Here is a 15,361-nt window from a genome sequence, read left to right on the forward strand (position 1 = left end):
TATAAGCATGAAAGGTAATATGATTGTATTTCCTTTGGAAATAGTCTATAATTCATCTTTTTTCATTTACTCAGGCTGACTTTTACCTTAGTATTTTGCTGCATTAGTAAAAAGAAAGTGGGAGAGGTTCAAGGGCATTTGCATTGTAACCGCCTATATCATTGCTATTGCTATAACCTATACATTTACTTTTTCTGCATCAGGAAAGTAAATTGTATATATTCCACTAATGTTCACGTCCTCCCCACCTGCCATCAATGGCTTCCACATTGCTCAGAATAAAAGCCAGTGTTCTGACAAAGACCTACTTTCTCACAGTCTGGTTCTCCACCATCTCTCTCTTACCTCTCTTACCTTACCTCCTTCCCATTACTGTATCCCACAACTCCTTTCACCACTATTTCTTTTTCTTTTTTTTTATTAGTTGGAGGCTAATTACTTTACATCATTACAGTAGTTTTTGTCATACATTGAAATGAATTAGCCATGGATTTACATGTATTCCCCATCCCAGTCCCCCCTCCCACCTCCCTCTCCACCCGATCCCTCTGGGTCTTCCCAGTGCACCAGGCCCGAGCACTTGTCTCATGTACCCAACCTGAGCTGGTGATCTGTTTCACCCTAGATAATATACATGTTTCAATGCTGTTCTCTTGAAACATCCCACCCTCGCCTTCTCCCAGAGTCCACAAGTCTGTTCTATACATCTGAGTCTCTTTTTCTGTTTTGCATATAGGGTTATTGTTATCATCTTTCTAAAGTCCATATATATGTGTTAGTATACTGTAATGGTCTTTATCTTTCTGGCTTATTTCGCTCTGTATAATGGGCTCCAGTTTCATCCATCTCATTAGAACTGATTCAAATGAATTCTTTTTAATGGCTGAGTAATATTCCATGGTGTATATGTACCACAGCTTCCTCATCCATTCGTCTGCTGATGGGCATCTGGGTTGCTTCCATGTCCTGGCTATTATAAACAGTGCTGCGATGAACATTGGGGTACACGTGTCTCTTTCAGATCTGGTTTCCTTGGTGTGTATGCCCAGAAGTGGGATTGCTGGGTCATATGGCAGATCTATTTCCAGCTTTTTAAGAAATCTCCACACTGTTTTCCATAGTCACCACTATTTCTATGCCTGGAAACTTCTTCTCTCCAATGTCAATATGGCCCACTCCTTACTTCATTTAATTCTTCACTCAAATACCACCTTCTCTGTGAGGCGTCCTCTGACCACAATATTTAAAAGTCCACCTCTGTTGCACATTCTTATCTTGTTTTAACCTGCTTAAAAATTTCTCCATAACACTTACCAGCTTCTATCATACTGTTTAAAAAATTAGGGGGTTAATTGTCTGCCTCTCGTAACTAGAATATAAGATCCGTGAAACAAGGATTCAGTCTTCTTTATTCATTGCTATTTCCTCAATGACTAGAACAGGGCCTGAGTCCAAGTAAGCATTCAATAAATATTTGTTGGATGAATAAATGGATGTCCTAAAAGTCCTATTTATAGGACACTTATAAATGTACCTAGAAATTAATAAATGTTCAACTAATGCATCAAAATATGTAAGTTACAGATGCATTCTTCATTGACACCACACCTTTATTACCCACTTTATATTAAAAGTGAAAAAAGGTGAAAGTGTTAGTTGCTCAGTCATGTCCGACTCTTTGCAACCCCATGGACTACAGCCTTTCAGGCTCCTCTGTCCATGGAATTCTCCAGGCAAGAATACTGGAGTGGGTAACCATTCTCTTCTCCAGGGGATCTTCCCAATTCAGGGATTGAACCCAAGTCTCCTGCACTGCAGGCAAACTCTTTACCATCTGAGCCACTAGGAAAACCCTACTTCAAACATTCTCATTCATTCTCACCACAAGCAGGAAGATGTCAAGTATTATTAGCCTTAGTTGATGGATGATGTGACAAATCCATTTACAGAATGGTTAACTGAGTTATAGAGTTTAGATGTTCCAACTTCCACTTGTATCTGGAGTTACTTAGCAGTTTAGGTTCTCATAACTAAGATGATCTTCTAATAAATGAGTTCCTTGGAAATGAGGGGGTATGGTCAGAAGAAAAAATAAGGAATATGCTGCCGATGCCAAGCCTCTTTTCTCAGCCAAAGCTTAAAAGGAAATGGAGGGGCCCTTAAACAGAGCAAATGTTATCAATTCACTGCTCCTTCTATTTCATTTTCCTATTTATTAAACACTGCAGCATGCTGGTGACATTCAAAACATGAGGCTTATTGATCCATGAGCCTCTATGTGTTCATAATTCACCCATGGTGCTGATTTCTAGATCTAGAAACACTACATCATTAAACTGGCTTGCAAATAGCTATTGTCCTTAATGAATGGTGACTTGTTATGAAGAATGATTCCTGGAAGATCATTCTCTTTTAGGCAATTAACTTATTGATTTTACCAATGAATATGAATATAGCCCACTGGAAGAGTTTATATAACAAAAACTTTGACAAACAAGTGACAAATACTTAAAAGATAAGAGGGAAAAAGGCTATTTTGATTAAACACTCTTATTATGCATCTTTTTAACCTCTGTGACAATCTTTCCACAGTATAAAAAATCACCTTCCTTCCTTTATAACTTGAGTGAAGAAAATAATCTTTGATAGCTGATAATCTTTAAAAATTTACAATGTTCTGTATAATCTGGCCAGTCCTACCTTTATATTCTCACCTCCTACCAATCTCTCCCTGACTCACTGTATTCCAGCCACAATAACTTATCTTTCACTTTCTAGAAGAGTCTAGTATAGTTTCACCTCAGGGCATTTGTACATGCTATTTCCTTGGCCTGGAACATTCTTCTCCTGACTCATGTCAGGCCTCCCTTGCCACATAGACCTGGTTAGGTTCTGTTATACATGTTTATAGCACTCTAAAAATTTTATGGCATTCTTTACAATTGTAAATATATACTTATTTGTGTGGTTCCTTGTTTAATATGTAAACCATAAACTCGTGAAGGCAGAAAGTCATTTGTCTTTTTCTCCTTAGTGTCAAGCACAATACTTGGCACAAGGCAGTGATGAGTGAATGGAAAATTGGGTATCCAATTTGAAGTGTTGGGCTGAAAGGTAAATGCTTGAATCAAACATCTGGATCAGCACTATCCAATAGAACTTTTGCCATTGATAGGAATGCTCTAGATATGCCCTAACACAGTAATCACTAGCCTCATGTGACTACTGAGCAATTGAGATGTGGCTAGTGCAGCTGAGAAATGAGATTTTTAAGGCCATTTCAATTATATTTAAATAGTCACATGTGGCTAGTGGCTACCATATCAGACAATGCAGGTTTTGAGATCTCCAAATAGATGTTGAATGATTTATAAGCTCAGCCAAAGAATATAAAGAAATTTGAAAATTTTACAAAGTCCAACTTATCATTCTTTTCCTGTTGTGGTTTCTTTCCTAGCTTTTATGTCTTTTCCAATCTTGAGATCTATCACCTACACTTTCTTCCAATTGTGTTTGAGTTTTCTTTTACTTTCAACTCATTAATCAGCTTGAGTATTTCTATATATTTTATTCTTTTGGAATATGGCATAAATTGAAAATCTAAGTTTTTTTCCTTAATACTTGTCTCAGTTCAGTTCAGTTGCTCAGTCATGTCCGACTCTTTGCGACCCCATGAACTGCAACACGCCAGGCCTCCCTGTCCATCACCAACTCCCAGAGCTTGCCCAAACTCATGTCCATTGAGTCGGTGATGCCATCCAACCATCTCATCCTCTGTCGTTCCCTTCTCCTCCTGCCCTCAATCTTTCCCAGCATCAGGGTCTTTTCAAATGAGTCAGCTCTTCACATCAGGTGGCCAAAGTATTGGAGTTTCAGCTTCAACATTAGTCCTTCCAATGAACACCCAGGACTGATCTCCTTTAGGATGGACTGGTTGGATCTCCTTGCAGTCCAAGGGACTCTCAAGAGTCTTCTCCAACACCACAGTTCAAAAGCATCAATTCTTTGGCACTCAGCTTTCTTTATAGTCCAACTCTCATATCCATACATGACTACTGGAAAAACCATAGCCTTGACTAGACAGACCTTTGTTGGCAAAATAATGTCTCTGCTTTTTAATATGCTGTCTAGGTTGGTCATAACTTTCCTTCCAAGGAGTAAGTGTCTTTTAATTTCATGGCTGCAGTCATCATCTGCAGTGATTTTGGAGCCCCCAAAAATAAAGTCAGCCACTGTTTCCCCATCTATTTGCTATGAAGTGATGGGACCAGATGCCATGATCTTAGTTTTCTGAATGTTGAGCTTTAAGCCAACTTTTTCACTCTCCTCTTTCACTTTCATCAAGAGGCTCTTTAGTTCTTCTTCACTTTCTGCCATAAGGGTGGTGTCATTTGCATATTTCACTCAGCCCCACTAATTTCATAATGCTTCATTTCCCCACTGACTTCTGATGCTGGTTTTATCATATAGTAAATACTTGTACTGGGGTGTGTTCCTGAGCTTTTATTTGGTTGTACTGGTCTGTCTACTCTTACATTAGTACCACTTTGTTTTAATTATCATAGTTTAAAATTATTCTTTAACACACGATAGTTCTAGCTTGTTCTCACTATTCTTTGTTTTAGCTATTCTGATTCATTTAATACAATGTCTAAACTTCTTTTCTCATGTCAATTCATATGAGCCTGTAATATACGGTGATTACATTTTCCAAATCCTAAACAAGGACACTAGCTTTATTAACAGCAGTGCTTCCTAAGGCCCACCTGACTTCACACTCCAGAATGTCTGGCTCTGGGTGACTGACCACACCATCATAGTTATCTGGTTCATTAAGATCTTTTTTGTACAGTTCTTCTGTGTATTCTTTCCATCTCTTCTTGATCTCTTCAGTGTCTACTAGGTCTCTACCATTTCTGTCCTTTATTGTGCCCATCTTTGGGCAAAATGTTCCCTTGATATCTCCAATTTTCCTGAAGAGATCTCTAGTCTTTCCCCTTCTGTTGTTTTCCTCTAGTTTTAAGCACTGTTCATTGAAGAAGGCCATCTTGCCTCTCCTTGCTATTTTTTGGAACTCTGTGTTTAGTTGAATGTACCTTTCCCCTTCTCCCTTGTTTTTTGCTTCTCCTCTTTCCTCATCTATTTATAAAGCCTCCTTGGATAAGTACTGCCTTTTCACTTTTCTTTTTCTTTGGGATAGTTTTGTTCACTGCCTCCTGTACAATATATGGACCTCCATCCATAGTTCTTACGGCACACATAGATCTTCAGGCACACATAGTTTTTCAGATGGAATTCTGGTAGAGGTATTCAAAACCATAAAGGATGATGCCATCAAGGTGTTACATTCAATATGTCAGCAAATCTGGAAGACCCAGCAGTGGTCACAGGACTGGAAAAGGTCAATCCTCATCCCAATTCCCAAGAAGTAAAGTAAAGTGAAGTTGCTCAGTTGTGTCCGACTCTTTGCAACCCCATGAACTGTAGCCTACCAGGCTCCTCTGTCCATGGGATTTTCCAGGCAAGAATACTGGAGTGGGTTGCCATTTCCTTCTCCAGGGGATCTTCCCGACCCAGGGATTGAACCCGGGTCTCCAGCATTGCAGACAGACGCTTTACCATCTGAGCCACCAGGGAAGCCCATTCCCAAGAAGGGTAAGTACTAAAGGATGGTCAAACCATCGAACAATTGCACTCATCTCCCATGCTAGTAGAGGAGGGCCTGGCAACCCACTCCAGTACTCTTGCCTGGAAAATCCCATGGACGGAGGAGCCTGGCTGGCTACAGTCCATGGGGTCACCAAGAGTCGGACACGACTGAGCGACTAAGCACCATGCTAGTAAGGCATGCTTAAAATCTTGCATGCCAGGCTTCAGCCTTATGCAACCTGAGAACGTCCAGATGTCCAAGCTGGGTTTAGAAAAGGCAGAGGAGCCAGAGATCAAATTGCCAACATTCACTGGATCATAGAGAAAGCAAGGGAATTCCAGAAAAACATCTACCTCTGTTTCATCAACTATGCTAAAGCCTTTGTGTAGATCATAACAAACTGTGGAAAGCTCTTAAAGAGATGAGAATACCAGACCATCTTACCTGTCTCCTGAGAAACCTGTATGCTGGTCAAGAAGCAACAGTTAGAACCCTGATTGGTTCAAGATTGAGAACGGAGTACCACAGTGCTGTCTGCGGTCACCCTGTTTGTTTAACCTGTATGCTGGCTACATCATAAGAAATGTCAGACTGGATGAGTTACAAGCTGGAATCAAGATAGGTGGGAGAAACATCAACAACCTCAGATATGCAGATGATACCACTCTAATGGCAGAAAGCAAAGAGGAACTAAAGAGCCTCTTGATGAGGGTGAAGGAGGAGAGTGAAAGAGCCAGCTTAAAACTAAATATTAAAAAAACTAAGATCATGGCATCCAGCCCCATTACTTCATGGCAAATAGAAGGGGAAAAGGTGGAAGTAGTGACAGATTTCCTCTTCTTGGGCTCCAAAATCACTGTGGATGGTGACTGCAGCCATGAAATAGAAGATGATTGCTTTTTGGCAGGAAAGCTATGACAAACCTAGACAGTGTGTTGAAAAGCAGAGACATTACTCTGTTGACAAAGGTCTGTACAGTCAAGTGGTCACATACGGTTGTGAGAGCTGGACCATAAAGAAGGCAGAATGCCAAAGAATTGATGCCTTTGAACTGTGGTGCTGGAGAAGACTCCTGAAAGTCCCTTGGACAGCAAGGAGATCAAACCAGTCAATCTTAAGGGAAATCAACCCTGAATATTCATTGGAAGGACTGATGCTGAAGCTGAAGTATTTTGGTCACCTGATGCGAACAGCTGACTCATTGGAAAAGTCCTTGATGCTGGGAAAGATTGAGGGCAGAAGGAGAAGAGGGCATCAGAGGATGAGATGGCTGGATGGCATCACCGATGCAATGGACATGAACTTGGGCAAACTGGGAGATGGTGAGGGACAGGGAGGCCTGGCATGCTGTAGTCCATGGGGTTGCAAAGAGTTGGACATGACTGGGTGACTGAACAACAACAATAAGGCAAGACACATGATTGATACATGACAATGTGGTTACCATAAGGTTCAGTCTCCTCTTTCAAGCACAAGATGGTGGACATGCTGTGTGCTTGTTGACTAAAGGGATACATGAGGTTAAGACATTCGATCGATTTGTGATTTCTGTGGTAATTAGTTCATATATGTACAATGCAAAAGAGTTTTCTTTTTTCTTTGATTCATGTCAATGTATGACAAAAACCACTACAATATTGTAAAGTAATTAGCCTCCAACTAATAAAAATTAATGGAAAAAAAATCCAAGTGTTCTTCATTCTGTTTTCACTGTTCAAGGAGTTCTAAGGTAGCTCCGAGACCTGTGACACCCACATATTCAATGCAGCCCAATTAGTTACTAAGTCACAATGCACTGAATCAGAGTGTAACCAAAGTCAAAGCCGCAGGAAGTAGCAGTAATACTAATGAGTATTCAAAGCTGATTGCAATGCAAAAAAAACAATCCTACCATTCTTTAAGTATCAGCAATGATATGGAGTAATGAGAAAGCAGCTACTTGAAGCAACTGCTTGGAAGTTATTGTAATTTTTTTTTGGATAGGGAAGATTTCTTAAGAATTAATATTAAAAAAAATAAGGACCATATTTTTCTCCCCAAAAGGTTCAATTGGTACTTTCTGATTTAATTAAAACTCACACATCTACATGTAAAAACAAGTATGCAAATATTAATCATAAGGCATATCCAATCATTCTGGATGGCTGGAAATGAACCTTGCCATTCTGGATAGTTGGAAAACTGAGACCAACAAATGAAGGGCATTTAATGTATTCTTAGGGGTGTTACTTAAACAGTATAAAAACACATTTATTGTCCAAAATTTTAGTCATGGGACTTTCAGAGGCTATTTAAGCCAGCTATTTAATCTATCTTTCCATCTCAAGGAAGAGCTGAATATTTGTCATCAGTATCATCTTAATCCTACCAAGGAGCTTCCCCCTCCTACGCCCTAAAGAGACAATCATAAAAATATACTAAAGTCACATTGGGTCTTTCATTTTCGATTCTCACATAGATGCACACTTTTAAAGAAATGTTCATAGGTCAAAACAGATTCAGCAACATCTATAGCTTTTGTATCTATATATACCACAGATATTGAAATTTGATAATCTATTATTTCATTACTATTTAATTGATCCATTCATTAAACATTTTTGACTCCCTTGAGGTAAACTTGAGGCCACAAAAAATGCTTGATAATTAAACATTCAATTATTTTTTAAAAATAAATCTGTATATTATTAAGGAAGGAAACTTATTGTGGCTCAACACTGAGTCAGAAATTTTACTTGCATAGGTTGTTAAAGTATTTTCTGAGCATATCATTTGAATCAATATATCAATTGAGAAATTTCTATTACTATACCTTCAATCATTTTTGTATATAAGCAGACCACCTAGGTTCATACTCTGGCTCTATCATTTACTTTCTATATGATCTTGAGCATTTTATTTAACTTCTTGGTGCCTCAGTTTCCTAATTTGTACAGTAGAGTAAATAGTAGTTTCTACCTCATGGAGATTAGGTGAAATAATTCACATAAAGGACTCAGCACAGTGCCTTGTACATTGTAAGCATAATACAAGTGAGATAATATTATTAGTAATTATATTTGGCACCAAACTATGGATTCTGGGACTTCCCTGGTGGTCCAGTGGTTAAGACTCTGCATTTCCAATGCAGGGGGTATGGGTTTGATCCCTGGTTGGGGAACTAGGATCCCATATGCTGTGTGGCGTGGCCAAAAACAAACATAAAAAAATAGACTCTGGGTCACACTTAATATGTAACAAGAAAACAATATAGACAAGATATAATTAAGTGTTGGACTGTATGGTGCATATGATAAACACCATGGTAGACTAGGGTGGTGGAGGTCAGACATCATGGGAGATACACCTTGAGTTGGAACTTAAATGATGGACTGAGAATGATGGGTGTAGAGGATGAGTCTTGAAAAAGAAGATGGGTCTAGGTGAACCATAAAAGGGAACTTAATAGTTGATCAGTGTACCATTTAATTGAAAATCTCACTCTGGCCTCCCCCCCAAAATTTTAATTTAGATAGGAAGGAGCAGTCTCTTCAGAAAATGGTCTGTTATCCTTGGTGTGTGTGTGTGTGTAAATGTGTGTTGACAGAGTGGTGATTGGTGAGAGTTTATCATCTCTCAAGTAGTTCACATGAATTATCTTGTTTAATACTTATAACAACCCTATTAGACAGTTGTTATTATCAGCCCCATTTTGAAGATAAGGAAATTGAAGCACAGAGATAGCAAGAAACTATTCCCAAACCCAACAGCTAGAAGTATATAGCAGAGCTCATATTTGAATCCAGAAATTCTGACTTCAAAGCCCTGTGCTCTTTATGAGAAAGTTGCTTCTACTTAAAATTCATAAGGTCTTATAACTTTCCAAGGCAAACTGTTAGCTAGAACAATAAAAGAGGACACTTTTATGTCCAATTTTGTGCTTAAATGATGATCGCAACCTTATTGTTTTAAGCCCCACGTGATCAAATGACAAGGTACGCAATTGTCTAGGCACAAGTAGAAACCTTGAGGAGTTCAATTTAATAACCTACTTCATTTTAAGTTAATATACAGAAATTAGAAATAATTTTTTCCTGTCCATTTCATGTTTTCTTGATTAGAAAGTAAGAGGAAAGTGAGGATTTATGGTTTTAGGCTCATTCAGAAGTGATCTGGGTTGTTTTGAGGCTGGTTGTACAATGTATTAGATGACTTTGTTTGCTAGACTAAAATAGAAGTGGTTACCCTGAGACCTCAGAGCCACATATGGCTTTTTAAAACATGTGCAGCTCTTGAATTAAATATAAAATTTCTACTGTGAATTGTCTTGATGCCATGTCCTTTGAAAGATATAAAGTGCTACTAAAAGGTAAAGACACAAGAGGGAGCCCTAAATAACTAAGAACAAAGAAAAGTACCTCATAGTGTGTGTAGTACAAGCTACACCAGCATCTGACAGTTTAGACATTGGCACATGCATTTTATATAGCATAATAAATGCCATAGGTATGGGAGGTAGCATGGTTGTAACAATTAAGAAAAGAGAAACTGAAGTCATATAGCCTTGAATTGGAACCTTGGTTCTGTCACTTTTGAGCTTTGTGATCTTGGAACAGTCACTTACCATTTTCACTCCAAGCATCAGTCTTTCCATTTAATAATAGGGAAAATATTACCTATACCTTATAACGTTACTGTGAACATGAAATTACATACAATTCATACAAAGAGTTTGGAGTATTGCCTGGTTACAGTAAATATTCGATGAATTGAGATTTAAAACATAGGATGACCTTATATTGTTTAAACCAAGGATTCCTAACTCCCCCTTTTGGCCAGACTGATCATCACTGTGTTAGAGGCTGGGATATTTCTTTCTTATGTGAACATTTAATAAGTGACTCACCTCCATCATTGTCCAAGTTATCTCCACAAAGCATTTCCATGACAACATTGCAGCCTGTCCCACTCCAACCCACTTGACACACGCAGTGCCAACCATTTTGATCCAGGGTACACCGCCCGTTTCCAAAGCAGAGCCCCGGGCACCCATCTGAAAAGACAGCAGTGAGCAACACAGTCAGAGACACCAGCATGGGATTGGCCAACGATGACCTATCTGCCCATAGGGAAAACCGAATCATCTGGTGAGATGCTGAGATGAGGTGTTAAATCAATGGAAGAGGGGCTTGCTTGCTTATACCACCTTCCCAGAGAGCTTGTTATATTCCTCACTCTGCTGTGCTTTTCCTTAGAGAGCTAATTAAACATTATTAATGCTAACCCCAATTCCCAACCTCTGATTCAGATAGGATAAAAAACTATGATGGGCACAAGAAATGCATTTTGTTTCTTTTCAAAAAAGGTATCTCCTCATTTCAATCAAAACTGGATGGATGATATAGAATCCAGTCATGTGAAAAAAGTGGGAAAAGACAGCCATCTCTAGGAAGAGACACTTCTAACTACTGCCACTTTGCGCTGATTTTTCCCTAGTGATATGTTGCTTCAGGACTTAGGTATGTTGGTATACAATTCAGGTCATACCATTAATTGCCCATATGGTGTCTTAGAAGTATGCTGCACTTGCTTTACATCATTTCAGCTTTTCTCATCAAGATTATTATTGATCTGAGAGCTAAGGATTGATTTTTTTTTTACTTATCCGGTATTTCTCTCAGAAACTAGCATAATAGTATACCTGTTGTCAGTGCTCAACAAATATTTGTGGAATTCATGCATGCCAAATTTGGACTTTCAGAATTCTAGGGATAACTGAATAAATACAGTCAAGAGGAAATCGTTATGCTTAAATGACTTCTATCCATTGGTAACTCTAACCGGAAACACTAATGATGCTCTCTGTTTAGACATTTAGTTTCTCAGGGATGACCTACTCTCTGTACCAGTGGTTCAGAGATAGGCTGTCCCAAGGACAACTGTGCATGTCCCAAGTGCTCACTGGGCAGATGAACAGGGACAGAAACAAAGGCATATTACTTCTGGAAATTTCTCCAGTAGCAATGCAGGACAAGATCTAGATTTTACAAGATCTAGATAGTCCAGTGGATGCTCTTTTCATTTTCTGTATTTGAAAGAAAATTCCAGAAGTATAAAAAGCAAAGGAATGCTGTTTTTAATCTGTAGAAGCAAGCCAGTATTTCTTACAAATGGTTTTTCTAGCAACTATCAACAACAGAGGAAGAAAAAAAATGACAGATGGCTGTTAAAAAATATGAAAAGATTATATATATATATATGTTCATCACAAAATAGTATAGGATGAACATGTATAAGATCAAGAAAGAAATTTATCTAGTTCCAGTCTCAAGCACATACAAAGGAAAAAGAGAAACTAGCAATAATTTGAATGGGACATTTTCAACCTTCTGAGGCTGAGGTAATGAAAGGCACCAGGGTATCTGACAGAAAAACTCTTGTAGTCTCCATCAAATGCAGATCCCTGGGGGGATGGATGATGAGGTACTAACAGGGGAAAAATTCTGCCCTTGTAAGGATACTGTACATGGACATAAAGCTATATTGTTATGTTAAATAAAAAGTTCAGCTGTCTACCTAAACCTAGTTTATTTAATAATTACTTCTCTGTCAATATAAACACACACACACACACAACTCAACATAAAGACATAATTCTTAAAACTGCTTAATGATCTATGGCCAAAAAAACACATTGATATTGGGAAAGCAAATTACTTTTAAGTCTATTATAGCATGAACCTGGCAATATCACACTTAAGACTGCCAAAATTAAAAACAATAACACCCCCCCACCACCAAAACCCACCGACAATTTCTTTCCCACATGCATATTCTCTGTTTAAAATAATTTTCTCTTATAAAACTAGAAAGAACAAGCTTACCTCGGACAGCATCTAAGTAGTGAGCTAAAAGGGGGAAAAGAGTGATGGAATGAATTTCTGGGAGACCAAAGCTATACAACAAGTACTAATGGTTTACCATCTGTTGCCTGGGAGGAGGACAGAAAACTGAACACTGAAATGCCTGCAGCTCAAAAGTTGGTACACTGGCCTGTGTAGTTTGAGAGTAATATTTTCTTTGGGAAAGATATTAATGGCTTTTCTGCAAGGAACTCTATTAGGCTTCCTAAAAAAGTGTCACATTTCGTTAAAAGTATAAGAACTGCATTTTTATGTTTCAGTAGTAACTTTCATGAAAGAGCACTAGCTTGAACTTCTTATTACTAATGTCTTTAGAAGGGGGTTCTGGAGTAACCACTTTGGTAATCATCACAATATTTGAATCCTCCTATGTGAAGGCAATAAACTTACTCTAGTGCAGGAATGTAATTACTTAAGCTGCATCTGAATCTCACCCCTCACCACCTTTTTAATGATTTTTAAATATTTTCCACAGTCATACAATAAGACTAACTGTACCTTTAGTAGAGTAATAATACAGTTTATTAAAATTATATGTTATATATATTATACATTACTTTGGAAGGTTTCACCTAGAAATGAAAGCTGTAGTATAGTCTAGTGGGGTAAAAGAGCTCACAAACAACGAACTGGGTATCTGGAGGCTCACGCTTGCTTTTGCACTGTATGAATTTTCTGTGTGTTCACAGAATGACACTGAACATTGTGTGACCCACTTTCCTTAGCTGAACAATGGGAATCGTACTTGTCCCTCTCTATACAAGGGAAACCTTTGTGGCAGATACATGTATGTGTCAAGGGCTATATATTTTTTTTTGAAAAGTTGAGTATTTTATAACTGAACATTAATTAGTGTTTTTTTTATGGTGTGAAGACCACGTGATACATTAACTATCACATAGACTTTTTCATACCCACAAACTGTTCTCCCAGGCAGGATCCTAAAAATTTGTGAAATTGGTGAGGAGGGATGAGAGTGGATGCTTTCTTACAAAGTATCTATACTACCCAATAAAAAATTCAACACAGATGTTCTTTTGATCGTAGGTCAGGAGGGTCTGCCTTAGGCATTAAAGATAGCCCTTAATGATATTGAATGCCCACTGATAAAGTAGTCCCATTTAATGAAATGGGACTTAGAGGCAATCTAAGTACTTTCAACCCAAACAATTCATACTTTTCAAAAGGAAAAATGGCCAGTGAATGCTACCTTTACAACAAAAGCACTTCTCTTATTAATTAATGACACTATTCTAATGTATCATCTTTCATTTGAGTAACTCAAAACACTTGAAAGCAGAAAATACAAAGAATACCAAAGTAATGAAAAAGAAAATGCACAGAAGTAAATAAAATATTATCCTCAAAACAGGAAACCTCCTAGTTAAGGAAACTTTCAAACTGATGGCCAACCCTCCTACTTCTCTCCTCCCATCTCAAAGTCTACAAAAACCCTGGTGATTGACTTTTAGACTGCTTTACTTTCTCAGTTAATCCAATGTACTTTGTTTCAAGTACTTACCAATTGTGCAGTGATCGCCTTCCCATCCAGGGCTGCACTCACACTTTCCATCTTTGCACTGGCCATGCTCAGCACAGTGAGAATGACAGGAGCGCTCTTCACACGTTGGTCCAACCCAACCTTCTTCACACTGGCAAATTCCCCTTGAACAGACCCCATGGCTACCACACTCCATGGTACACAGCTCTGTGGGCAATTTAAAGAAGACACATTTACATATTTTATTACAACCAAAGTCTGCTCTTTCAAAAACACATTACAATGACCAAAATTTCAGTCTATGCCTATATTCAAAAGGTCACAAAGACTTCTAGCATGTGAGTGAATGTACGAAGAATTCTATTAAAAAAGGTAATTATGTCTCTATGTATAAAATAAACTCTAAATCATATTGCTTTTGAGGAGTCCAAAAAATGAAAATAGCATTCAAGGCTCAAAAATGAAGTCAGTGGCAACCAAATGTCAAGTGGTTTTCACTAAAAATTCAGTAGGACCACAGAAGTTTTGTTGCAGAGATTTTTGTGGCGCTGTAAGAAATCACTGGGGAAAACACACATAGTAAAATATGTGTAAATAGTAAATAGTTAGTTACTAACATAGTAAATAGTTAGTTACTATCCTAACTTCATTCGGGAAGACAGGTTTTACAATCAGAAAGGTGATAACTTTCTAATACAATTCATAATACACAAGAGGTAAAGCTGCCAATGATAGTAATCAACTGGTTTCCCTGATCATACTAACAATATTTACATTTATTTTAAGTATTTGGAATGACTGTTGATGGATTATTATACATCTTATCTCAAAGTGTCATTCGATATTTAGCCAATGTAATTAATATGTATTACCAGTTCTTTCCAGTTTCTCTCTTACCAGTTCTTCCAGTTTCTGTCTCATTGACTTATTTTTTAGGCACACTAAATATTAATAAAATCATGACAGTAGAAAGCCAAAATAAAAGTTTGGTTAGACTGTTTCTTGATGAAACTCCCTTGCTGGAGGGGCAGAAAGGAGATAAAATCCTGTCAAAAGAATGCCATAGGTTTGGGGTGACTGAAAAAGAGAATATTCTGGAATCCAAGTGAGTTTTATTACTATCTGGATCTATATATTCACTAATTCATTCACAAGTATTCTTTGAGGGTCAAGGTATCATAGAAAGAGTAATGGACTTGGAAAAAGAATTCTTCTGCATAAAATCTGTGTACAGTTAGGCAAACAGTAACATGTTTTCTTAATCTCTGCTTGTATAACTACACAATGGAAGTAATAAAATTTATACAT

General features: G+C 37.9%; 1 protein-coding gene across 2 annotated transcripts in view; it reads right to left on the reverse strand.

Annotated features, from left to right (window-relative positions):
• Window positions 1-15,361, reverse strand: part of TENM1 (teneurin transmembrane protein 1) — an 862,693-nt gene that overhangs the window by 183,194 nt on the left and 664,138 nt on the right. For both annotated transcript variants that reach the window (XM_070462280.1, XM_070462279.1), the window contains 3 exons: window positions 14,075-14,260; window positions 12,514-12,537; window positions 10,536-10,682 (listed from right to left, as the gene is read on the reverse strand). In XM_070462280.1, coding sequence (XP_070318381.1) covers window positions 10,536-10,682; window positions 12,514-12,537; window positions 14,075-14,260 — 357 coding nt within the window. The remainder of the gene's footprint in view (window positions 1-10,535; window positions 10,683-12,513; window positions 12,538-14,074; window positions 14,261-15,361) is intronic.

The sequence above is a fragment of the Odocoileus virginianus genome, unplaced genomic scaffold, assembly GCF_023699985.2.
Source record: "Odocoileus virginianus isolate 20LAN1187 ecotype Illinois unplaced genomic scaffold, Ovbor_1.2 Unplaced_Scaffold_2, whole genome shotgun sequence".
NCBI lineage: Eukaryota > Metazoa > Chordata > Mammalia > Artiodactyla > Cervidae > Odocoileus > Odocoileus virginianus.